The 27,245-nt window shown below is 40.3% G+C and overlaps 1 protein-coding gene across 1 annotated transcript in view; it reads left to right on the top strand.

Moving 5' to 3' along the window:
* The window catches only part of LOC107732702 (kinesin-like protein KIF26A), a 108,944-nt gene extending 82,862 nt beyond the window's left edge, over positions 1 to 26,082 (top strand). The window contains exons 7-18 of the mRNA XM_016544118.1: positions 4,891 to 5,074; positions 7,812 to 8,021; positions 9,994 to 10,087; positions 12,221 to 12,483; positions 14,931 to 15,114; positions 19,133 to 19,292; positions 19,896 to 20,058; positions 20,519 to 23,846; positions 24,354 to 24,544; positions 25,295 to 25,315; positions 25,602 to 25,752; positions 25,878 to 26,082. Of these exons, the coding sequence (XP_016399604.1) occupies positions 4,891 to 5,074; positions 7,812 to 8,021; positions 9,994 to 10,087; positions 12,221 to 12,483; positions 14,931 to 15,114; positions 19,133 to 19,292; positions 19,896 to 20,058; positions 20,519 to 23,846; positions 24,354 to 24,544; positions 25,295 to 25,315; positions 25,602 to 25,752; positions 25,878 to 26,056 (5,128 nt within the window). The 3' untranslated portion in view covers positions 26,057 to 26,082. The remainder of the gene's footprint in view (positions 1 to 4,890; positions 5,075 to 7,811; positions 8,022 to 9,993; positions 10,088 to 12,220; positions 12,484 to 14,930; positions 15,115 to 19,132; positions 19,293 to 19,895; positions 20,059 to 20,518; positions 23,847 to 24,353; positions 24,545 to 25,294; positions 25,316 to 25,601; positions 25,753 to 25,877) is intronic.
* Positions 26,083 to 27,245: the final 1,163 nt, after the last annotated feature.

The following is a 27,245-nucleotide window of genomic DNA, read 5'->3' on the forward strand; positions in this document are numbered from 1 at the left end:
TAATATTATATTATATTATATTATATTATATTGCATTATCTGAATTTCCCCAAAGCAAGGACTATTTATTTGTTTGTTTGTTTGTTTATTTATCAGCGCACTCTACTCCACACACATATAAAACACCTAAAGCAGATACACACACACACACACACACACACACATAGACAAACAGACAGGCATGCAGTACATACTAAGCAAATCTGTTTGAAGTGTGGGATTGAATAAAAAAGAGACAGGGGCATGTGTGTGTGTGTGTGTGTGTGTGTGTGTCAGAGAGAGAGAAAGAGAGAGCAAGCGAGTGAGTGTTCACAAAGCTCTGATTCCTTTTCTGGCCGTGGGGAGTGAAAAGGGGGTGGACTCTGTAAAGAAAGAGAGAGGGAGGAATCGTGTGCATGTGTTTCAGTGCAGGGCAGCTGCCAGCATTCCTCAGGCAGCAAGAGGCGAATCCCGACTGCTGGATTCCAGCCCCTCTCCTCCATGAGAGAGATAAGAAGAGGGATAGATGACAAAAAGGACCGGGATGCCTGACACAAGAAATGGACTAACTGACACTGTTCCAGGGAGGGAGAGCATTAAAGGCAGAGAGAAGTACTAGTGTGGTTTGTTGCTCGCTGGATGGTGCAAAGGGGAATTAAATGACATGAATGTGAAGACGAAAAGTTCTGGAGATAATGTAATGACTTTAAACTTCCATCATCTGCAGATGTTTGTGCATTGAGAATGGGCAGTGATCACCGGAGAACCACTTGCAATGACTTTTTAACTAGTTTGTTTTTGAATCGCTCTTTTTTGATGGCAAAATGTAGGTATGGACACACAGACAGTACCGTTTTTTTGCGTCCCGCCTGCGTCGTTCTGGCTATGAGTTGTGAATACATTAGATGATGGATTGGAAAGAAGTGTGAGTACTTTTAAAGGTTTTTTTCTCTCTCTCTCTCTCTCTCTCTCTCTCTTTGTGTGTGTGTGTGTGTGTGTGCGCAGTGGTTTTTGACCCATAGACGTCAGTTGCAACACACCCGTCTTAACGCCAGGAATTCTCGCTCCGTCCTCTGAGCTCACCTGCCAAACTCTACAAAGGCTGCTGTCTGATTGTTTATACATACTTGGGATATGGATTGCTCCTTGACTGTGGAACATGTCAAAGCATGTTTGTTTAGAGTAGCGTGTGCCTGCTGCGGTGAGCTTGAGCTGGTGGACAAGTAAAAAGTGCAAGCACATGGATGTATGCTTTATAGCTGCTCTCCATTCATGAACTGAGCCAGTTTTTTTTTTTGAGGAGATGGAGAGAATGAAATAGAGAGGGAGAGAGCATGTGTGCTTCAACAAGCAATTAATTTCAGCATTAGTGTACAGGTGTGCGTGCAGAGAATGCTTGAGCTGTTGTTGTGGATTCGTGAAGTGCTTTATTACTGTACAAGCATTTAATCTCAAACCTTCCCAACTTATAAGTTGCATTTTGGGGGGTTTCCCCAAAGATTGAATATACAATAACAGAATATTCATTCTATTCATTCACTACAAAAACATTTTTTCAATGAAAGTATCTGAACATCCCTAATGTATTTTTCATTCATTCATTCATTCATTCATTCATTCATTTGATTGTGTTTGTTTTAAAACAGATTACCAGATCAATTTAAAGAAAACAAAAATTAATATTTTATTTTATTTTATTTCATTTCAACATTTCTGGTCAACCTGATTATAAATGTTGACTTGTAGTATTCAAAATGTTTAAACCTAAATAAATTTATTTTCTTTTTTAATTCATATTTTATTCGATTTTTTTTTTGTTTTTATTTTGTCATAAGAAATTTAGTTCAATATTCTTTTATTTCATATATTTATACCAATATTTTTTACATTCTTAAAGATAATTTTACAAGAGAAATATATGCACGTTACATCATCACTTGTCAAACTTGTCTATTGACTCTGTCTATTGCTTTCTGTTTTTTTTTTACTTGTTCATTTCTCTGTCTTTCACTCATAATGCTTTCTGAATGCAGTGCTCACACATTTCTTTAATCCTCTTCGTCTGTTTGTACACATGCAGACACACACACACACACACACACACTCTCTCTCTCTCTCTCGCTCTCTCTCTCTCTTGCATCCTCTTGTGGGCCATCGATTCCCCGGGCAGGGGCCGCTCCTGTATTCCTCCTGGCTGTTATAATTATTTCATCTGCTAGCAGTGTGTTCTCTGAGTGTGTTCTTGGGCTGACGCGGATGGCTGTAAGGAGCTAGAGAAAAGAGGGGTGGGGCAGAGAAAATGGAGGGAGAGTAAAAAGGACGGGAGGGGTTATCACTTCTAGAGGTATGGAGTGATGCAGAGAGGGGTAGAAAAAAGGGTGTAGAATTGCCAGACATACTGGGGAACACACACTTGAACGTCCAAAGGGCTGGTGCTTACACTAATGATCAGGGATTGTGCGTCTCAGAGAAAAAAAAAAAAAAAAAAGGCAAAAAAAACATTTTTTTCCAGTCCTTTAGTACATCAAAGAACTAAAAGCATTTCTCACTTTCACTGTTCGCCAGTGCTGTAGTAGTGTTTTCTGTAACTCAAAGTTCTTAACCTTTTTGTATTGGCAGGCGCACTGTCCCATACGGCATGTCGAGTTATAGAGGCTCTCAGCGGGGACGGCGTTCTGCCAAGGGCAGTGTTGGAGGGCAACGCTAAAAAAAAGGCAAGAAAGACATTTCTTGTCACAAGCACACTCTATAATGCCCAGTTTTGACTCCCTCTTGTTCTCTTCTGCTTTCCCATCTCCTGACTTTCATTTGATTTGATCTTATCACAGGTTACACAAACATAATTAGCACACAAATATTCCATAATTTTTGTAATTCTAAATCCATCACGTTTGCATTATAGGAGTAACTGAGAGCATAGTTTTATGGGAAACCTTAAAAAAAATCCATGTGACACTTTTTTTCTCGTATATTTTAAATAAATGTAATTACTAGTTTGTATGTATTCATTTCCAAAAAAAAAGACCATTTAAAATTCTGATATAGTGACTAACAAAGTCATGTGGTGCTGCCATTGTGCAGAAACATGCTAAAAAAATTTTTTTTTTAAATAAATAAAAGAAAATTATTTTACCTTAGTTCAGGTTAGCTCTGGTTGTAAAATGATGAGTGGTGTGACTTTCCAAAAACATACTTATCTTCATTAATTAATAATTCCTGATATTTTAAACATGTACTTTTTACCTTAATTAAAAAAAAAACCTTTTTGAAAATAATGATTAAAATGTGTACACTCACATGTACTGAATATGTAAGAAACTTACCTTTTACTCGATGGTTACATTTTTTTTATAGTCAGTAAATTTCAAATTTACCTAAACAATAGTGTAAAACTTTTTCAAAACCTTATCAATATACTAAGAGTACATGTACAATTCACCTGATGTGTTATTCTTCTCTTCTTTTAAAAAATGCTCTCTATAATGTGTGTAAGGGATGAAAAAGGAAGAGTGGGATGGCAATTATTAGAGATCCAATGTGCTACTGTAATGTGTGCTCTTAGCATTTAAGTATTGTTCAGATTGTGATTTTCGGTGTACTTCACTTTTGATTACTGCTGCATTTAGTGTGATCACAGTCAGATTTGGTCAAAGACTGCTGTGTTGTGGACAGCTTTCCTTTAGTTAGTTCTTCACTGTTACACTTCAGCCAAAGCGAACAGCCTTAATACACCTCTTAATGTGAGCTAAGCCCCAAAACGTCACTTGATAGCCTTTGGTTTTTCACTTCTCTTTTCTCTCTCTCACTCTCAATCTTTTAGTTTCCCTCACTTGCACTCATTCGTTCCTCTCACACTGGTTTTACTCATAGGTTCATTCAATCACAAGAACATTTGAAAAGTTCAGTCTTATGATATAGCTTGTTGGGAAGGTAAAGGTCTTGTTGCTTGTTGCTCTTATTGCTCTACTATTTCTGGGGTCCAGGAGTGACATCTCACATAGATTTTTAGATTAATTTCAAGATTATAACTGGGTCACTGTAAAGCCAAACTTAGCAAATGGCTAATGTTAGGGCTAACCACAGGGCTGACCCCATTAGACTCCATTTGACATTTTTAGAGGACATTTTTCAAGGGTTTCTGAGCACAGTGTGCCTATTTAGTTGTGAAATAAAGAAGGGGAAGGCTGCCTGTGGAGAAAGACGGAGTTGGTCTGTGTTTACTTTGGCAATGCGATAGGGGGCTTTTGACCTTTCAGGTCTGATTTTATAGCATTGAGTTTTAAATGTCAAGCTCTACCATTAAATCAATCAGGAAAAGACCAAAAATGATTTTCTTACATACACACATCTGTCTGAGTGAAAAAGAATATTCTTAAAACATGTAGGGTTCCTTGGAAAATCACTTCGCTGTGGTGACAAAGGGATTTGGCTTGATTTTAATGGAACCCCCTTTGAGAGAGCAATTGGATTTGGGGGGTTTTGGTCGACTGCTTCGATGAACCTTTGTTTTTAATGCTACAAAATACCTCATTCTACACCTCTGTGTATATATACTGTATATATATTTGGCTGAAGTTCACAAAGTACACCAAAATGTTGTTTTTCATGAGGGTTTTCCAACCTTTGCCCAAAACATTAGAACTGAACAGACAGTTGTTGCTACTGTGTCTTTAAGACTTCTATATATAAATGTCATCTGTTGTGATTGGATAACCTGAATAGGTCTTGTTTTTGCAAACACAGGTGGTCATATGTTGTCGTGGTTCTGGTTCTGGCATGAATTGCATGACGATCTGATTCTCAAACCAAAAAATAATGCACAAACCTAAAAAAAATGTTCTCACATTCATTTGACTCAATATTATAAGCTCTTAATGTGTGTTATTTATTTATTTTTGTCTATATTCTCAGGGCTGCTCAGAAGCTGAATCTATCATCCAAACGAAAGAAGCAGCAGCCGCCACTGGTATACCCCCAGGAGCCCTCTATCTACCCTACTAACTTTAGTGCTGTCCTCCAGTTTTCGCCTCCACCTGCTCCACCATGTCTGCTCAGGGCGGGGTCAAAGGCCAAGGAGAACCCTGGCATGGGCAAGGTCAGACACCCAGCACACCACATCAGAGCAGTATGACAAATGCTTTCTTCTTTTAACTGCACCATTTAGGTTGTTGATTGGGAATTCTCACCATTAGTCTTTTACAAAACGTTTGAAATACTTAGCATCCATTATCCAGTCGAACCCAAATAGAAAGTGATGGTTATTTTGCTGATGATGAACCGATTGTGTGCTTGGGATCGCGGATTATGATTGTGGCCAAGTGTAGCTAGTTGTTCAGAATCTACACACCACCCCTCCTCATTGTCCAGAGGGTTTGTCTTTAGCACCATATTACAGTATATATAGTGATGGAGAGGATTTGTTCCAGATTAGATGCCACCTGCTCTGAGAGATGATTGTAGAACATCATGCCAAAAGCTGTAGCCCTCTGAAATGATTGATAAGTACCCACTGAGAATGGACTCATTACATCCCAGCCTCACTAATGAGCTTCCTGTTCCTACTACTGCAAACACGCATCTGATGCTGCCTGAATGGACTCCAGTTGTTGGCAGCTTTTGGGAGATCTATAAAAAGCTACATGCATTAGAATAATGGCTCAGCCGTCTGTACCCATTTTGTTTGCGCAATGACCAAATTGTCCAGAAGGATGCAAGACATGTGCTGTAATTCCAGCTGCTATCGCGCTCCAAAAATGTACAAAAACAACATCAAAGTGGATCTTATGACTATTGCACTATATTCCAAGTCTTCAGAAGCCATGCAATAGATTTGTGTGAAGAACAAGCTGAAAATTTGCTGAAAATAGCTCCAATGGAGCTCTGAAATCCCATTCACGTCATTAATGATGTCAATTTGGTGCCATTGGTTCTCACGTGTCTCATGACCAGTTGACAGTGACATGCAAGTTTGAATGGGTGCAAATGTGATTGATTGAGTGAATGATGTATGGGAAGATTTTTTATTTATTTTTTGTTGAAAATGACTAAAGCCCCAAACATTTTGCAAAAAGTTGTGCATTAATACACCGCAAAGTGCTGTGAAATGACTACAGCCAACTGTGAGAGGAAATCGCTCTCCATTCCAGCAGGCAGCAGTAGTCTGTATTCATCATTAAATAAGAGAAATCAGAAGAGCCATGACCGCAAATGTACAAACCATAAATAAAGCACTTTGCTTACCATTTTTACACCAATCTCGCTCATCAAAGACAGATTTGATGAAAATCACGAGATGAAGAGGAAAAATAGAAGAGCCTATTGTGAGTCCTATTGACTTTGTTTGCTAGCTTTAGTCTCTTCCGTTTTTTCTTCTTGTTCTTGTTCACTAAGCTAATCAGCCAATCAGAGTGATCTCCCTCACTCACAGGCTCAAACAATGATTCAACATGCTTAATCAGTTACAAAGCTGCTGACGCCGGTCTGACTAATGCGAAACACACCACAAAAACTAGTCTGACTTACAATGACGGTTCGTACTTACTTAGACTTAATATTGTTGTCTGTTCCTCACACAAAGCTATTGTATATGCCTCAAAACTTAGAATTATTACAGAGCACAAGTTGTCGGTAGATTCTGACACATCAAGATAATTACTGTTTGGAGTGCCTCAGAAACTTGTGGGACATAATTTCTAGGCCAGAGTTTAGGAGGTGTGAAGCCAGCAGCCATGCTAGGGGGGGATCAAACTCTCCTCACGTATCAAATTGCCAACAAATGTAAAACTCAACGGTTCAACCCAAGCCCACATTTCTGTGGTGTCTGGGTGGCTGGTTCCATTCGAGGGGCAGTCATATATGGAAGCCTATTTCCAATGTCACGGCCGGCGTAATTCGTTCACCACGTGCACATGTCCATCAGTGTAATCCGCCCCTGTGGAGCGGTGAGGGGGAGTTCATGTCAGGCCGCCGCTGTGGCGCAGGCATGCCGCTTGGCCCCGGGTGCCGTGGAAGAGGATCAGCAGTGCAGACATTGTTTCGTAGCACTGGAGCCCGAATGTTGTAATTATATCTCTGCTACAGATCAACCGTGGAATACTGTGGCTTTGTGCAGCTCTGAATGCTGTATTAAGGGCATGAGGTTCTCTTACAGTATGTTTGTTTTGCTTTACTGTATTCGCTGCAAATGGTCTTAGCAGTGAACCGTGACACAACCGTGACAATGTGTGGTATTACCAAAAGCAGTATATTAGTTAATGGCTGGTTTTGTTAGTTTACTCTGTATGTGGTCAAGAGTGATGATACGATAAAGGTTTTTCTTTTTCTTGAAGGAACATTCCCTCTCTTTTTCAGCTGTTTTTTCAGCTTTTTCAGCTGTGTTTGACTTGAAAGCAGTTCTTGTTGAAACAGTAACAGCTACTCCACAGTCATAAGTGCTAAGGCAATTTTTTCTAATGATATGTTTTTTGTTTTTATAAAAAAACTATGATTTTTATTAATACATTGTTCACTCAGTTACACAGAGTGTAAGGAAAATATGCCATTACTTTTTACTTCATGGTTATGCCACCTGACATTTTACATCTTGAACTTGGCAGATGCTTTTATCGAAATAATTTTGAGAGTTTTGACACTTTCAAAACTGCATGAAACCAACATGAATACAAAGTTAAAATTCTAAGAATTTGGCATGTGTTTAAACTAGGTTTTCCTTTGGAAATCATGGAAGCTATTTCTTGTCATTTACTTATCAATCACTTTATGTGACCTATAGTGTCAATGTAATTCTCTGCTTCTGCTTATATTTTAATAGCATTGTTTCCTTTTTGTTCCAGGTCAAAGTTATGATTCGGATCTGTCCATCTCTGGGGATTGTGGATTCATCCGAGTCCATGTCCTTCCTGAAGGTGGACACTCGTAAGAAACAGCTGACCCTCTACGATCCCTCACTCAACACACAGCCCACCTCAGTGCATAGACGAGCAGTGCTGCCCGCCCCAAAGATGTTTGCCTTCGACGCTGTTTTTTCCCAAGATGCCTCTCAAGTAAGAGCCGCTGTGAAGATGTTATCATTTTGTTGCCATTTGCTTTTGAGTTTTGAAGTGAAAATATTTTGTTAGTGTCAAAAAGATATTTGAGAAGCACACGCACACATTCTTTGCAGGGCAAGGGGCTTAATGTAAAAAGGCCTGTTTTGGGATACCATCTTTCTGCAAAGTATGAGCCCAACAGCTGTATCTTTAAGTATAGAAAATAGTTTGAATTCCAGACTCGCATATCTAGCAGCTTATTCACAGTTCATTATCTGTCCTCCAAAGCTGCAGTGGCATCCATCTTTAGATAAGTGGCTGACTAATGGACACAAATAGGGAAGAGGAACTTTAGGAGACACACAAACTTGAAGATGATTAAGTGTGAAGAATTTAGATGTGACATAAAGCCACTTAAGGTTGTCATCTTGAAGTACTGAAGCCAGATATTGTAAGTTCTGCTTCAAAATATGTCAAGCAAAGACAGACAGGGACATTTTGGTGTCTTCTAAGATACCATAGATCTAAGATACATAATTTTGGGCAAATTTTAACGCCAAAAGTATGCTTCAGTTTTGACATAAATGCTTAGCGTATGTATACATCCGAATTCATGTGCATGAACGCAGGTCATTAGAAAGTTGTAACCATGTCCAGTGTCAGTGCTGTTTATCTCCAGAAGTTATGAGTTCCCTTAATTCCCTCACACTAACATTTGTCAACACAGGCATCTATAATTGTCTTCAGTAGTTTGTTGTTATGAAAAAATCTGGCTGTACGGCTTGAGTACGTGCTTACTATGCTCATTTTGGTCATACGACATTAGTATACATGTAAAAAACGAGTGGTGGCAGTGTTATGAGAAATTTTGATTATCAATACATTTCCTTCTGTACCAAAACATAGATAAAATACTTAAGTCTAATTAAACATTCTAGTTTACCTAATATTTGTGTTAACTATATGTATATGCTTATTGAAGTGTCATGTTGTTAGCTTAGCAATGTGCTAACAACAAACTCTATTACAATATATTAGAGTTGCTGCCTATGAGTAACATTCCAAAATATTCACTTTTGAGGTTCCATTTCAGTTTGGATGCTACTTTAAAAAATGTTGACATTGGACAGCAAAGCCATTTTCTTTTGCTAAGGAACTGAACTGTAATATCATTTTTAGTTAAAGAACTCACATGCACAAGACAAGATCTATGGAGCTTATCGATTAAGAGTTCCTTTACTCACGGCCAGCAGAAGGCTTTGAGGTCTCGGTTCTCAGTGCCAGTGAAGTCATGTAACTGTAAATCCTCCAAATCTACTGTGTTTGTGGTTTAGTGAGACTGCAGGGACATATTCACTGAGCTGTTGTTCCGTTTTTGTGTGTGTGTGTGTGCGTGTGTGTTATGATGTATGGGAGGAAATTGCTGCAAATTGTCTCCAGGGACTGAGGCTAGTGGAACAGATTGTAGAGTTATGGCTGCACAGTGCAGCCGGTGTAAAGGCCCCCATGTCTGATGAATCTGTGATGAGGATCTGCCTTGTTTGTGCTTTCTGTAGTTTTCTTTTGCTAGTGAATAAATGATCTCCGGATCAAAGAAAAGATTAGCTACTTTCTACTGTGCCAAAAAAGGTTTGGTTACGTTTCACAGCTCAACTGAATGTTAAAACCCATCAGAACATTGATGTGCACTGTTCTTTAGACTTTGAAATAAAATTTTCCCTCAGTGCAGCATAGTTGCCCTTAAAAAAAAATAAAAAAAGTAAATATACTTTATTTATAGTATATTGGGAACTGCAATATAGTACATGTTTTAAAATGATCTTGGATGTCTACATGGTTTTTGCTTTTATTTATGTGTATATATAAGAATGTATGTATAAGTATTTTGGACCCCATTGACTTTATTTATAGCGGACTAGCTATATGATGCATGTGTTAACTTATTATAATACCAGATACGTTTTGAGTGTTTCATTGTTTTCCACAGGCTGAAGTTTGCTCAGGGACAGTGGCTGAAGTTATTCAATCAGTGGTCAACGGAGCCGATGGATGTATTTTCTGCTTCGGTCATGTCAAAGTTGGTAAGTTATCCTTAATACTCTTCAGTGAACTGAATATGACACCCACTGATATCTAATATCAAAACCAAAGTTTAAAAAAGTGCTTTTGCTTTTCAGAATGGGCATGAGTGGGGCATTTAATTGTGAGTGTGTGTATATGAATGATTAGAGGCTAGTGATTGTAATTAAAAGCTGACTAATTGACCCTCACAGCAGACTGCATCAGAGTTCTGCACTATTGCCAATTATGCTTGTTAGATGTTGCAATGGTTTCCTGCATCATTTACTACATGCAGTCTAAGTGTTTAAGCATTATTTATGACTCTTTTAAAGCCAGACTGTCCATGTGGGACAGTATTCATCTCTAGTTGTTTGTTTTGTTATTATTTATTTATTGTTTAAATTATGTATTTATTTATTGTTTAAATTGTATTCTTTTATAATAAAGAATACAATTACACTCCAAACGTGATGCGATGCAGTAAGATCCCATTGATAAACAATTTGCCTGTTCACAATGAATGCAAAAATGCTGTGCGACGCAATGCAGTCACAGCCAATCATATCTGATGGCTGTGTGAAGCTTGATTTTGGACTGATGGGATTTGTGGCTGGGGCCAACCAACATGATGAAGCAGAAATAGAAGCCAAGCTGTTGACAAAATGTAGTATCTCATGTCATATTCACAATTGGTGTAAGATTTGTAAAGGACGTGAGTCATGACTGTTTCCCATAAACGTTGCATATTTGTCGTTCGAACCATGTTGGTTAGACCTGTCGTTAATTACGTCAAGCAGGTGGTGGTTATAACTTGTGCTAATTATTCAGTTTGAGATCAAATTAATTTCAGATTATTTAAGTAAATAACGAATATGGCACCTGAGTACTGATTCGCTATTTCTGTTCTGCATTATTCTGCGGGTTTCCTTTCATCACTCCGGGTTTCCCCCGTGGTACTAGAGCAAGTACCCACATACACACTTTTCAGAAATGGCGCTTTAACTCTCTTAACGAACTTAAAGATGTGGAATGAAATTTGTATATTTATGGAATGAAAGATATAGATTATACTACGTGTTAGCTTGCTTATTATGCTCAAGTGCCTAATCTATTTAAGTCCACATATTATCAAGAAACTATGTTTTTAACCACAGGTTGGGAGCAGTAGTTTTCAACAACTTTGAAACTACTGATTCGGAAAATACCAAACTGAACTATGTTGGTTACAATGTAGTCTTATATAGACAGCAGATGGTCTGGACTCCATTGCAGCTTTCATTGACCAACTTGGCCACCTAATAGACCGTCTGACAGACATGTAAACCAATCAATCACAGTTTGTTTTGTTGAGCATCATTTTTAGGGCTGTGTAAAGTCGATGCCCAATAACAGTAACAGACCGGCATGCAGCCAATTAATAATTCATAAAAGAATGTCGTCTTCAGTCATCAAGAGTCTATGCCATGTACTTCAAATACTTTTGAAAATCAGGCGTTTAGTTGATCCAGATGAGTAATCATTGTTACAGTTGTAAACACAACGGCTTTCTTCATCAATGAGGGGTTTGGCGTCACAACTGCTTTGTTTCCAGATGGACCGTTAAAGATTGCGACACACACATTCCCCAGAAATCCTGTGGAGTTCAACCAATCAGATGACAACTTTGAAACTGCCGAAGTGTTTCCCATTTTGCATGCCTTACGCATCAAACCTTCAGCCAATGGTCCTTCGGCATGACGTCTGAAGCTGAGACTAGATGGAAATTGCGACCATATTTGTCGCGTCTTATATACACTCTCTCCAGGCAAGTTACTGAAATTGGAGACAGGTGGTAATCATCAAACACTTGATCTACTTTCTTATCGCTCGACTCCCGACTCGTTCTCCCGTTGCCAGCTACGCTTTACCACACCCCTTGCCACAGCATCTGTAAGGGTAGTAAAAAACGAAAACCGAAAAAAAAAAAAAATAAATTCTGAATTGATTCTGAGTCAGAGATGCTATTCAAGTACTAATAATGTGTTATGATTGGTGGTGATGATATCTCATCAAATCAGCTGAAGAAATACCAGTACTTGATCATCATCCTCACCTTGCCAGAATCAACAGCTCTCTCTCTCGCTCTCTCTCTCTCTCTCTCTCTCTCTCACCAGGCAAGACATACACCATGATTGGCTCGGACAGCTCCACGCAGAGCCTTGGCATTGCACCCTGTGCCATCTCCTGGCTGTTTAAGCTCATCAACGAGCGCAAGGAGAAGACTGGCACACGCTTCTCGGTACGGGTGTCAGCCGTGGAAATCTACGGCAAGGACGAGAGCCTGCAGGACCTGCTTTCTGATGTGCCTACAGGAAGTCTGCAGGACGGCCAGTCGTCTGGTGTCTACCTGCGTGAGGACCCCATCTGTGGCACACAGGTCAGTAAGACCACAACTAGACATCGACTTTAGCTTGTTTTTCCTGATGAAGCATTCCCAGTCTTGCTTATCATGTAGTACCAAGTGTGCCGCATATGTCCTGAAAATGGAAGCCAAAACATTTTTATCGCTCCCCTGGAGTATAGGTCATAAACCCCGCCCCCTCTCCATGTAAACAAATGGGACATGATCCAAATAAATAAATCAAATTAAACTTCAAATAAATGTTTTTCCCAAAGATGTTTTGGTTTGTGATTTGATGTTATAAAAATGGGCTATGAAATCATAAAGGTACACCATCCATCTTATGCAACGGTTTATGGTAGTAACATACACTTTAAAAAGGGAAAATGAGCAGTTGTTGTTAGAGGCCGACTAATAAAAAGCTTTTCAGTGATTGATTTTATATTATTGTAATTTTTAAAAATATTTTTTATATTGCAAAATTTTGTTTGTAGAAACTCTCAGTCTACACAGATAATTATGATACATCCTTGATGAATAAAATTATTAAATTATTAATTTGTCAAAAAAACTAGCGTGTATATTTTGTGTTTTATATTGTTTGTATTGTAAAATGTACAAAAATAATATTAAAAGAATACATTAAAATATATATTTATAATATACAATTTTACAATATAAATACATTTTTATATTAAACAATTTTATTATTTTACAATATAAAAAAAATATAAAACCCAAAATATATTCAACATGCTTGTTTTGGGTCATATTAAGCAAGTATTCAATTCAATTCATATTTAATATATTTCTATTTTGAGACAGTAGAGAGTCGGAGAGAGACAGGGGAATGGGATCAAAACTCAATATCTAGAAATGCCTAGGTCACGCCTCTGTTGATCATTGTATCATATTTGTTATCAGTTAAGTAGTTTTCATAGATTTTAGCTGCCCCTCACTTAACAGTAAAAGTTATTACAGAATACTTTTAGCTGAGCTTAATCACTAAATCTCAAATTAAAGGCCAGATGTTGTGGTGGTTCTTTTTAAACAGTGCACCATCAGGATCCATCTGAGTGAGCTGCTGTGCTGTTTCACCCTCCCCCTTACCCTCTGTTGGAAGGGGGTAAATATCAGGAGGGGGTAGGTAGAGTTTGGGCGTAGGTAGAGGGTAGTTAAAACCACTGCCAGGTGTTGGCATCAGATGTTGTTTTTTGGGGGGATCCATATGAAGCAGCACATCAAAGACTGGCTAGAGGCCTGTGAAGTTCAAATCTGGGGAGTGGGTTTATACGCCCATTACTACTCCCAGCATTCTCTCCTTACTTTAGTTTTGTGTCTCGCTGGCCACAGGCGGTTGGCGAACACTACAGGAAAGTGGACACTATTGTTCTTTTGATGGCTGCTTTTTGATGAATACAACTGATTAAGTCAGTAAGCTTATCAGGAATATCAAGGAAAAACATGCAGGGAACTATAGATCCATTCCATTTAGCCTAATTGCTTGTTTCCTTGAAGAAGACCATCAATATGGCCAGTGGATGTTTCATTCCCTTTGTTTCATCAGGCTTTCTGCAGGAGCATAGATGCTGCCCTCTTGCTCTCTTTATCCACCACTCACTCTCATCAGTACTCCTACCCCCTCTATGGGCGTATTTGTTTCTCTGATTGTCCCAGAGACTTGATTTAATTGTCTAGAACTGTGTAAATAGGCTCAGTTATCTTGATCATCTTCTTTGTCAACACTAACTAGGGATAAGCCATATGACAACACGCAATGAATAGTACAGTTTGGAGTTGACACTTGAAGATTCTATTTCTACCAGATCTGACCTTTAAAAAGTACTGTTATTGGTTTATGTAGTAATAATGAAGTCATATTAAATAATATTTTTGACTTGAATAACATCAGGTTCATTTTTACTGAGTATGACGTTAATATTTAATTTTAAATTATATGATAGTTCATAGTTTTTATTTCCAAAAATGTGTGTGTGTGTGCGTATGTTATAATTCTATATATTTATATATAAGCTTTAAATATAATTCAGAATTTAGAACTGGAATTATCCATATTATACTATCAGATGTTTGTTTAAGTTTTACATCATGTAAAACTGTTGTTGCATTGTTTTGCCATTCATTTGTTATGATTAATGTTATTAATTAATTAAACTATTAGTTAATTAAACTTTTTATTAATTAAAAGTTCTAAATATCAAGATATAATAATCAAATTAGATTAAATTTAAAGTATATAATTAACTGGAATATATAATTTTTTCTTGAATTTACATTAAAAAAGGACTAAAAAAACACAAAATAGAGTTAGTCATACCAAGATTTTGGATCACCAAAAATTTGGTATGACTAGCTAGCACTATCCATGTTTAGTTTCACTTGTCAATATAAGACAGAATAAATCCCACTCTTTCACACACACACACACACCCACCCACCTAAAAATCCTCTCCATGTTGTAGCTCCAGAACCAGAGCGAATTAAGGGCTCCCACTGCAGAGAAGGCCGCCCTTTTTCTTGACGCCGCCATCGCAGCACGTAGCACCAACCGGCCGGATGCAGATGAGGAAGACCGCCGCAACTCCCACATGCTGTTCACCTTACACATCTACCAGTACCGCATGGAGAAGAGTGGCAAGGGGGGAAGTAAGTCTTGTGTTTGCACTTTGTAAAATTATACTGCTATGATGTTGAAGGCTCTGCGTGTGCTAAATCGATTATACTCAGTCTAGTCTAATTCCTTCTCCTCCTCCTCATTTTCCCAGTGAAAGGGAAAACACATCTTACGCTTATTAATGTAATAGCTGTGATACTACAGGCCAAATCAGAGAGTTACCAGAATCCCTTCAATTTGCCTCTCGCTCCATCATAGTAGGAGGGAAATCAATCATGTCTGCTTTGACCACTTCATTAAACTTTAATGGGAATTTTAACAGATAGTAATAATTCATGAGCGCTAACACCTCTAATCATAGTATATAGGTACCTGTCACTGTGCCATCATGGTGCAAATTTGCATAGCTAAATACATCTTTAAATGGCTTCATCAAATCTGTTGATTTCAACAGGTTTTTAGAAAAAAAATAAGAAAAAAAAGCAAATGCCAAAAAATGGCTAGGAATAGAGGGAATAGGTTCCTCCTGCGTTTCACAAATGTAATGATATAGTGTTTCAAAGTCTAACCTTTCTCTATATCACCATGTGTAATAACATAGTGTTGGTCAATTGTCAATTTACCCTTCATCTTTCTGTATTATTTTGTGTGAAATAAAACAATTGTAGCTAAACCATGAATGAAGAAGGTCTTTTACTATCCTTCTTATAGTCATTGAGCAGGAACAACTGTATATTCATTATCCTTTGTAGACATAGCTGAGAATATAATATTTGAAACAGTTCTTCATCAGTACAACATCCAGACTAACACAAAGTTAGCCTTTAGTTTCTAATGGTCTGTTAAATTCACAGGGAAAAGATGAGTAGACAATACATCACCAAGACTCACTTGTCTATATATTTAGAGCACGGTATGAATATAGGTGTATATCTAGGCCATCTTGCTCTGTCTTTGAATCATAATGGGCTGGGTAACTTACTCATGAATAAATTACACACAGTCTTGTCAGCCACAGTTCTTCTCTATATCTGTTATTTACCACTCCTCACTCTGCCCGACATTACCTCAGTGTGGGAGTGTCATCTCAGTTTATGTATGTAACCATGGTTCCCTAAAGGAAAGGAGATACTGCGTCGAAACGCTTTGGGAACGCCTCTGCGTGACCACATTCTGAAGCACGTGTGGATTCAGTCCAACGGAGAAGGAAGACGTCACAGGCGGGGTGACGTGAGCAACCAGGAAGCTGCACCCAGCATAGCACGTTAGCTTCTGATAGAATGAAGGGATGCAGGGAGTATGGCAGAGAGACGCAGCGTCTCGTTCCCTTTAGGGAACCATTGTTACATGCGTAACCTGAGACGTTCCCCCTCAGGGAACCCAAGCTGTGTCGGAACGCTTTGGGAACCAGAATGCCCACTGCACCATACTAACAAGTCCCTGTCTGGTGTTTATCAGGCGAGCACATCAAGACGAGAGGACTTGGGATCCTGGGGTATAAGCCAGGTCCAGATTATAGAACCAAACAAATGTGGGCGGAGAGCACCAGCCCGCTGCATCACAAATTTCCTGCAGGGAAGCACCCATGAATAAGGCCTTAGAGGGTCGAGTGGGCTCTGACCGCCATAGCTGACGGGAGGCCAGCAAACTTTTAAGCAAGTGAGATGGCCTCTACCACCCATCTGTCCAGATTATAGAACCAAACAAATGTGGGCGGAGAGCACCAGCCCGCTGCATCACAAATTTCCTGCAGGGAAGCACCCATGAATAAGGCCTTGGAGGGTCGAGTGGGCTCTGACCGCCATAGCTGACGGGAGGCCAGCAAACTTTTAAGCAAGTGAGATGGCCTCTACCACCCATCTGCTCAGGGTCTGCTTGGTCGCCGGAAAGCCCTTCTTAGGTGGACAAAGCAAACAAACAACTGATCTGCCTTACACCACAGGGCAGCTCTGTGGACGCAAGTGTCCAATGCTCGCACTGGACAGAGCAGATTTAGTTTATCCTGGTCAGCTTCCTTGAAGGGAGGAGGACAGAAGGCTTGCAGCACTATGGGCCCTGGTGTAGAGGTGGGCACCTTAGGGACATACCCGGGCCTCGGGTAAAGGAAGGCCCTAGCATTGCCCGGGGCAAACTCCAGGCACGAGGGAGAAACTGACAGTGCCTGAAGATCCCCTTTCCTCCTGAGTGATGATATCGCGAGGAGGAAGACCATCTTCAAGGTGAGGAACTTATCTGGAACCTCCTCAATGGGTTCAAAGGGGGAATTGCACAAGCCCTCCAGAACCACCGCCAGGTCCCACGAGTGCACCTTGGTGCACTGTGCTGGCCTCAGCCACAAAGTGCCACGGAGGAAATGAGTAACGAGTGGGTTTCTTTTCAATGACTGACCACCCAGAGGGGCGTGGTGAGCAGCTATGGCCGCCACGTACACCTTCAGAGTGAAGGGAGATAACCCTGCTGAGAAACACTCCTGCAGAAGCTCCAGAACTGTACCAACTGCGCAGCTGACTGGGTCTTGCAGTCACTGTCCACACCAAGAAGTGAAAAGTTTCCACTTCAGGGCATACTGTTTCCTCATTGTGGGAACTCTGAACTGGAGTTGTAGTCTTAACAACCTTAGTTAAGGTTAAGGGGGGAGGGGTGGTACGAGTAGCAACGCTCCGTTTCTGGGCCTGACAATATGAGGAGCTAGAGGACGGCTGGAGCAGCTCGACGACAGTATTTATGGTGTCGCCAAAGTGGCTAGAAGGCAAGAGCAGAGCATCCAGCAGGAAGAATCTGTCCTTGTCTTGCCGCTCAGACAGATTCAACCACATATGTCTCTCTGTCGCTACTAGGGCTACCATTGAACGGCTGATGGCTCTGGCCATTTCCTTTGTAGCACGGAAAGAGAGAGAGATCCATGGCCTTCTTTGTCGCCCAGGTCTTTAAGCAGGTTTGCCTGGTACACCTGTAATCCCACCATGGTGTGCAGACATGCACCGGCTTGGTGGGAAGCGTCTGCTCCACCCTCTGCATCGTCCATTATCCCTGTTCATTCAGCCCCACAATATTAGAATAGCCAGAAACTGTGGGGCTGTAGCGGGATTATATAATGAATCATATAATGAAATATAATCTGAATAGGGATTATTCTACGACCTCAAAACCTCAGTGTGGAGGTCGGGAAAAAAACAGAAGGCCCTGGCATGGAGGTTTTGATCTAACTCGCAGGAAGCGTTTGTCTAATTTACTCTTTTGACAAATGTCCTGCTTCTCAGCTGGCCAATCGATTTTCAACTTGGCTGCAGCACAAGTTACAACCTTCACAAGCTCCTCATATGCAAGGGACTGTGGCGGCAAGTCCACCGTCTCCTCAGTATCGACGCTCATCACATGAACCTCCTTTGAGGAAGAGAGATGCGCCTGGCTCTCTCTCTGGGGGGAAAAAAACGAGGATCTAACGGGTGAGGACCGAGATAAGGATGAGCCCATCACGGATCCCTCCACTAAATCCACTTGCGATCCCCATGACAACAGTCTGCACTGTGCCTCGGCAGCAGTTGGACCAAGACCAGTGGGATCGCGAGACTGGCTGCTCTCATCAAAGAGAGCCATGCAGGAGTGGAGCATACGCAGTGGCAGCTGCTCACAATCAGGACAGTCAGCTCCTTTGAGAGCTGACCGTGCATGCTCCACTCCCAAACAGATGACGTATAGATGACAATCTATAGCGCCGTCCGCTCGCCGATTTACTTTTGTTTTTACACTTTGACATTATCACAGTCTTACTAACGTAGATATACTGGCTGACTGAATGCTTGTGCAACACACATACACACACCACAATGTGCTTACTGAAGAGCAGAAGCTAACATGCTATTGTGTTTCCATGATTTTGTTATTATTAACATACACAAAATATGAATGTTAATAAATGTGAATTGCTGGTTCAAAGCTGAGCTGATGTAAATTTAACTGAAATTTGTGGAAGGACAGTATGTTTGCACTGGTTGTAGTGTAGGACCCCAGGGATCACATCTATTTTTCTCTTCTTTTCCCCTCTATCAGTGTCTGGTGGTAGGAGCAGATTGCATCTGATTGACTTGGGAAGCTGTGAGAAGGTGCTTTGTAAGAGCAGGGACGCAGGAGGAGGTCTGTGTCTGTCTCTGACTGCATTAGGAAATGTAATACTGGCTTTGGCCAACGGAGCTAAACATGTGCCATACAGGTAAGAAAATGTAAATCTTTGCCACAAGACAATAAGAAATCAAAATGGGTCATGTTGCTCCAAATGTGTAGATAACAGTTCTAACGTCTTTGGTATAAAAATTTCTAATCAAATAGCATAACTAGCATAAATAGAATTACATGATAATTCTGAATATCTTCCGGAGGTCGTATGCGTTTCCATAGAAGATGTAATACTGATGCATTTGAGCGCATAATCAAAGATGTCAGCAACAAGCTTGTACCTGTGATCTCTGTGTTGACAGGTTTATTGTTTGACTAATGCACTGCTGTTTTTCTGTATTTTGCTGAGCTCATAGATCCTGCACCTCTTTTTAAAAAAGAGGGTCTTGTCGGATCGCATATGCCTTATTTCTCACCTTTCTAACACCTTTTCGTAGAAATGCAATTTGAAATAAAAACATATTTGTAGCTTTTTGTGATTAATATCATGGCAAGACTGTATAGTGAACCTTTCGATGGTTCTGCACTTTTAGAGAACAGTTAACGGCCAGGCTGCCTCAGTACTTGATTAAACAGCTGACTTTCTGCTGACAATCTATCAACCTTTGTTTATGCTGACAATGAAAATTTATTTTTCCAGGGATAGCAAGCTCACAATGTTACTGCGAGATTCCTTGGGGAACATCAATTGTAGGACAACCATGATTGCCCACATCTCTGACTCCCCTGCCATTTATGCAGAGTCTCTTACCACCATTCAGCTGGCCTCCCGAATCCATCGTATGAGGAAAAAAAAATCAAAGGTATCTTTTTAACTGACTAGAATTAAGGAATTCTTACAATAATTGTATATTGTACTTAGAGGATTAGTGCTGATTTTAACATTTTGATATTTAGTCTAATAGTTTTAGACCAAACAAAATCAACTGTCTAGCAATAACAACATATAAATATGTTTAGTGCATATTAAAATCAACAATTATAGTGAGATTGTAATTGAGTATCGTAACTTTTACTGTCATTGGAAAAATTCACTTGATGTATTGCCCTTGGGTAGTGCTGCATCAGATAAATGGTTTTGAAAACCATTTATATTCATATTGTTGTCTTGGTATTGTATAACTCTTGCCCTCAGAATACAGTCAATGCATGACCTTATTAGACATAAAATGTGTTCATACTTTAGTTGTGACATGGTTAAAACTATACCACACCAGAGTTACAGAGTATTTTTAAATGATATTTTGGTGTTGTTTTTTCAAGTATGCCTCTAGTTCCTCTGGAGGGGAGAGTTCCTGTGATGAGGAAAGGATCCGCCGACCACCACATTTGCGACCATTCCATCCTCGCACTGTGGCCCTTGACCCAGATCTACCATCATTCCTCAGTGATCCTGACTATTCTTCAAGTAGTGAGCAATCATGTGACACTGTAATTTATGTTGGCCCTGGTGGTGCTGCCATCTCTGATCGAGAGCTCAGCGACAACGAAGGACCCCCAACCTTTGTTCCCATTATCCCCTCTCTTAACCGTAAGCAACAAGGGAAAGAAGGGCCAGTTGACCATGATCACTTCAAATGTAACACCTTTGCTGAGCTTCAGGAGCGATTAGAATGTATCGATGGTAGTGAGGAACCTACAGACTTTGTTGGAGAATCTGGAGGAAATTCTGCAACCCCTAAAATGGACTGTGATGCAACCAAATTGAAAGAAGGCTGTGGTTGCATTTCAGTTTCTCCCAAAACTCCTATCAAAGCGCTCTTATCAACACAGGACAGCATATCAAAAAAGTCATTTTCTGTAGCCAGTAAACTGCCTGGCAGTCCAAAACACAAATCCAAATTAGAGCATTCCAAGTTGCAAAGTGCCACATCAGACAAAGATCTCAGTACCATGTCTGAGAGTTTATGTAGGACAAGTGCAGATGGTGAAAAGGTGCAAATGTCAGAAAATGGAACACTCTTATGCACTCCAGGAAAACAAAGTAAAACAATAGTATCCCAAAAGTCGGAGCCTGTAGTTAGGGAAAAGGTTTTTTTCAGTAAAAAGTTACCCAAGCCTGCTCCCCCACCACCACAACAAAAAGACTATGTCAGGGTCAGTAGTGAAAATGAAGAAAAGTCTGCCACGAGGATACCGCCAATTGGGATGAGTCATCAAAAAAGAGATGATTCAAATGAGAACTCACCGCTAAAAGTCCATCACCTTAATCCCAGGACTTCTGGGGAAATTAGGTCCAGTCTTAGGGAAAGGTGCATGGAGAAGGACATATTGAGGACAACTGTAACCCTTAAACAGCCAGTGGAGCTAAATGGTGAGGACGAGCTTGTGTTCACTCTTGTGGAAGAGTTATCAATTGGCAACATTGTGGACAATGGAAGACCCTCCAGTATTGTGAGCTTCAATAGTGATTGCTCACTACAGGCCCTTGCCTCAGGATCACGGCCAGTAAGCATAATTAGCAGTATCAATGATGAATTTGATGCCTATACATGCAATGTTGGTACCTCAGAGGCAAACATTAAAATGGTGGCACCATTACAGGAGAAAGCATGTACTTCACTTGGTAGCCGTGGTTCTTCTATCACTTCATGGCTTAGCGAAGTAAGTGTCTGTACTCTGGAGAATGAAGATGACCAAACAGTAGATGTCTTTCTCCCTCAAGGTACTCATACTGGCCCAGACAGGAGTTTCTACCTTGATTCTCTTAGGATGTTCAAAAGCAGCCCTCAAAAGGAACTTAAGAACTCCTTGAATGATAGTGGCTGTAGCTTTTCAGATTTGGACAACGACAGTGTTATATCAGGCAAACTCTCTCTTAGCAAGTGCCCATCCTCTCAAGAGGCCCCACAACTGTCTGCCAAAAGTTTGCCAAAACTGGCAAAGGGAAATACCATTCATTTATCCGATCCCCAGTCTTTTCAAGATTCTCAAGTTTTCCAGTGTAGTCTTTCCAGGAAATTAAAACCTACCTCATCCACAGCCCAGAGTAGCGGTATCAGTGCAAGCAGCTCCAGTAGAAACTGGAGACGTGAGCCACCAAGGCAAGACTGCATACCAGATCCATGGCACCAAGTAGACAGCTCATTGGAATTTTCTATAACCTCTAATTCAGGTTCTTCATCCAGACTGGCTAAAAATGGAATGAGTGGAATTCCTGCAAGAAAAGCAGGCACAAGCAGCAACAGTGTACCTCGAATGCCCAAAACACTAGGGTCAAACCCATCCCAAAGGGTGGTGGACGGATGTGAAAAATCCAGCAACAACAGGAAGATGGAGTCCCCGAGCAAGATGCCACAGCTCAGACGAGGCGCAACAACACTTGGGACAGTTCCAGTCATACATACGTCCACTGATGTCAAGCTTGCTCAAGATATTGGTTCCTCAACAGGAAGTTTAAAGTTTTCCTCTTTAGGAAAAAGTGGAAAATCAAGCAAGCATGAGGAGAGTATGTCAAAACCTGGCAATGTATCACCACCTCCTCCTCCAGTACGCAAATCTAGTTTGGATCAAAAGAATCTAATCTTGTTTCCCCCAAGTGCCTTAAAGTCTGCTTATGAGGCTGGAAAATCTTTAGCACCAAGGGCTACAGGTTTAGAGGATGATATTGATCTTAGCTCTAGGGGTGATTCAAATAGTTTAAGAATATCTAACTTAAAGTCAGAGCATAGTTTGATAAAAGCAACCTCTAGTATCAAAGCTAGAGGAACTAGAGGTGATACAGGACAGGTATATGGGAGTCAGATATCTCTAGACAGATGTGACAGTTTGTCATCTTTGGGGTCGAAACCTGCTCTTAGTCGAGAAAACAGTGGTGCTAGTCTCAACAGCAAATCAAGCAAGTCTGTCAATAGGTTTGGATCACCTGTTGCCACCTCTTCCCCAATTGCTACCTCTCCACTTTCTTGTATAAACCCAGTAGCCACTGTAAAAAGTGGGATTGGCAAAGGCAGCCTTAACATAAGACAAATACCTGTTAATGCAAACAAAGCTTGTACATTATCTGTAAACAACTCCAAAGCCCTGAGCTCATCCACTAAGTCTCTTGTGGCACCAGCAACAAGGAATGCCAACCTTCCACCTTCAGGAAAGACTGCATTACTTCGAGCAACAGTAGGAGGCAATGGTAAATCCACAAGAGGAACAATAATGGGTACCAAGCAAGCAATGCGGGTAGCAAACAGTCGCGTTAGTGAGTTGGCCTTGGCCAATCCTTCTGGGAAACATACAAAGGGCTCAGGTGATTCAGACAGTGGCAATGACAGTGGAGTGAACCTTAATGATGACAAGCATACCCCAATCCCCATTCTCCCATCTCCATATAGTAAGATCACAGCCCCCAGAAGACCTCAGCGCTATAGCAGTGGGCATGGAAGTGATAACAGTAGTGTCCTAAGTGGGGAGTTGCCTCCTGCCATGGGACGAACTGTACTCTTCTACCACAGTGGAGGGAGCAGTGGATATGAGAGCATGATCCGTGACAGTGAAGCTACTGGTAGTGCTTCTTCAACCCATGACTCCATGAGTGAGAGTGGGATGTCCTCCTCTGGTCGCACAAGGAGCTCCAAAGCACCCAAGAAGAGGTCAAATGGTGAGTAGCATCTCTTGTTGTCTATGAAGACCTGACGTTTTTGATAGTCATATTGCTTGTGTAGTTTTTTACATTTGGCCCTTAAGCATGAATCATGTTGACACTGAAGCCCACATGGAACATAGCTTTTTTCTTTTCTTTTTGAGAACTACTCTAGTCAAAAAGTCTATGAAAAAGGTGTTTTTTTGCAGTTTTATTGTATACATAATATATGCTGACTTGAGATGATATAGCACAGATAATGCTAATACTATGCATCTGCACATCACATGCAATTTAGTCAGGGGGTTTTGATATTAATCTCCATCCAGTCTACGTCCTCATACACATGCAAAAAACTAGCACAGCTTAAAATTTTCCTATTCTTCAATATATTTTTGTTTGCTTGCTATTTCTTTATCCATCCATCTTTTATTCTGTTTTGTTTATCTCATTTGGTTTTGCAATCTTTCAATGTCCTAATTACTTTTCTATCTCACATATTTCCTTTGTCTCTCCGTGGACCAGGCCTCCAGAGGCGGCGTCTCATCCCAGCTCCCTTACCGGACACCTCCTCTCTGGGGAAGTCTGGGTCCACGGGCCAGTGGGTGGACCTTCCCCCTATGTCCGGGCCACTGAAAGAGCCTTTTGAGATCAAAGTGTATGAAATTGATGACGTGGAGAGGCTTCAGCGACGAAGACAAGAAAAGATAGAAGAGGTTAGAATGGGTTGTCTGGTTATATGCTGAATAATACATAGATGCATAACTATGTATAACTATCTTTGCACAGTCAATAACTGAGATGTCAGAGAACAATTTTGTCCATAACTAGCTTCCCAAAGATTTGCTTTGATCTAGGATGAGTTAGATTTTCGTATGTAAAGAGCAATATTATTAGTTCAGAAATATGCTCCATGTATCATATTCAAACTCTAGACACTGAATGAAGGTTTTGGTTTCTTTGCTTCTTATTAAAAATTATTAAGATAATGTACAGCTTAGGGCCTTAACCTGCTAGTAAAAGGGGACGGGAAAAAATGGTTATTTATTTGGAAAGGAAAAAACGGTTTACATTTGAAACACTGGAGTGATGAAAATCAGTTAACTATTTGGAATTAATTGGTTTTGGCAGAAGCAAGCAAGCAAGGAAGGGTGTAAAACTGCGGGAGTAAAATGATGCAGTTAAAAGAATGTTATCTTTTCTATCATTAAATCAGCAGGGTAATGTACTCACATAAATCCAAGGAGATAATCTTCAGTTTGTCTGTCAGAGTTTTTAAGATGAATTGGTATTGCATTGGACAAGATTTACCTTGAAACATGTGCCTTCTATAGCATTAGTGCACAGGAGTGTTTATCTAGGCATAGGGGTATTATAATATTCTTGGATAATAGGAGTGCATGTATGTTGTGTATCCCCACTACTTAGTATAGCTTCTGACATTCTTTTCCTCTTGTCTCCAACAGTCAGTTCAGGATGTTGAGAAGGTATGTTGATTAACTGGCATGGGTGTAGCTCGATTGTATAAATGAATCAGACTGTAATGCAAGGATTCTTCCATTACAATGCCTGGAAAATATCATAGTATTATTATAGTTCTGTAACCCATGCTTCCTTTGTGCAGAAAATGTCACGGTCAGGGGAATATTGAAGTAATTTTATTAGACCAGCATTGTACCAGATTTTTTTCTTCTAGTCAATCCAGATAAACCCAAAATTAGTCTGTGATATGGAACTGTCATTTTAACCATTATGTCCATCTTCTGTCCACAGGGCCTGATGTATTTTAACACTAAACTGAAGGTTCTTGAGAAACGGGCGCAGCAAATCACAGATCTCAGAGCCAAGCATAAGTCTCTGAAAGAAGAGCTGGAGAACACAAAGTCTAGATTAATGATGGATCCCAGCAAGTGGATTGGAGAGTGTAAGTGTTATACCTTTAGATTAAGCTTGTGACTTGTAGTGCTTCTTGTTGACAAAGATGAAAGTTCATGGTAAATACTTCCAATCCATTTCTTTGTAATGACTCTGTTCTGGTTTGTTTTACAGTTGAGGTGGATCAGGATTTGGATCAGGAGTCGCAAGAGTACTTGGAGGCATTGGAACAGGCTACGGCTGAACTGGAATACTGCGTCAACCTATGCAAGTCCCGCGTCATGATGGTGACCTGCTTTGACATCCGAGTAGCATCTGACATCCAAGAAGGACCGCGAGAGGTGGAGGTTTAAGAACAGAATCTGGTGATCGATGGACACTGACAAAGAGATTCTTGTTGACAAAGATGAAAGTTCATGCTAAATACTTCCAATCCATTTCTTTGTAATGACTCTGTTCTGGTTTGTTTTGCAGTTGAGGTGGATCAGGATTTGGATCAGGAGTCTCAAGAGTACTTGGAGGCATTGGAACAGGCTACGGCTGAACTGGAATACTGCGTCAACCTATGCAAGTCCCGCGTCATGATGGTGACCTGCTTTGACATCCGAGTAGCATCTGACATCCAAGAAGGACCGCGAGAGGTGGAGGTTTAAGAACAGAATCTGGTGATCGATGGACACTGACAAAGAGATGGAGGAAGACAGGACCCTGGATGTCTGAAAGGAAGGATAATGAAATGTAGCAGCCGGTCTGGCGATTCCGAGGAAATAAAATTGATCAAAGGATGATCTTTATAATAGGATGGAACACTGAATTCTGCATGAAGTAGGAACTTATTATCTTCTGGAGAAGAGAAAACTGTTCTGGTTAAATGCAGTGCCTCACAATAAACATGGAATAGACTTAGTCAAATGGAAATCCAACAAGCTTACATGCGTTTGACGCATTTCCTTACACAAGGAAAGAGAAGAATCATTCTCACTTACCGAAGAGTTATTCAGCCACACCACAAAGTGCCTTTTTCATATGACTGGTTTGTACATTTGTTGTCAATCATTATTTTTTCTACTGGTGCTAGTGCTATGACCAGCATACCCAAGCCGAACCATATTTTTTTGTTATTTTATTGCATTGTATAGTGTATTTATATGATAATACAGTGTGTGAAATATCATTTTGGGTGCAAAAGGAGAGCAATAAAGCTGACTTTCCATGCTTTGCCTTTGCCTCCTGAACTATCACCTCTGTCAGCATACTGTTATTAGACCTTTTGAGCCTTATGTTGTATTTGTAGTTTTCTGTCTGTTTGAAAAGTAGTGTTTTTTCTACTTTTCAAATAAAGTATCTGTCTTTTTAAGGAACACAGTATCACTCAGCAATGGACAGTCATGCGTGATGCAAGCCAGTTTTCATAAACGTGTTTGGTTTGGTTGCCTTGACTCTTCCAAACCGGACTGAAAATGGATGCATATCCGACTTTGACATGTCTATTTCCCAGAGAATCGTATAGTTGATTTGAATTGGTACTGTTTGCTCAGCCAC

This window comes from Sinocyclocheilus rhinocerous, unplaced genomic scaffold (assembly GCF_001515625.1).
Source record: "Sinocyclocheilus rhinocerous isolate Xijiao unplaced genomic scaffold, SAMN03320098_v1.1 scaffold1635, whole genome shotgun sequence".
NCBI classification, from domain to species: Eukaryota; Metazoa; Chordata; class Actinopteri; order Cypriniformes; family Cyprinidae; genus Sinocyclocheilus; species Sinocyclocheilus rhinocerous.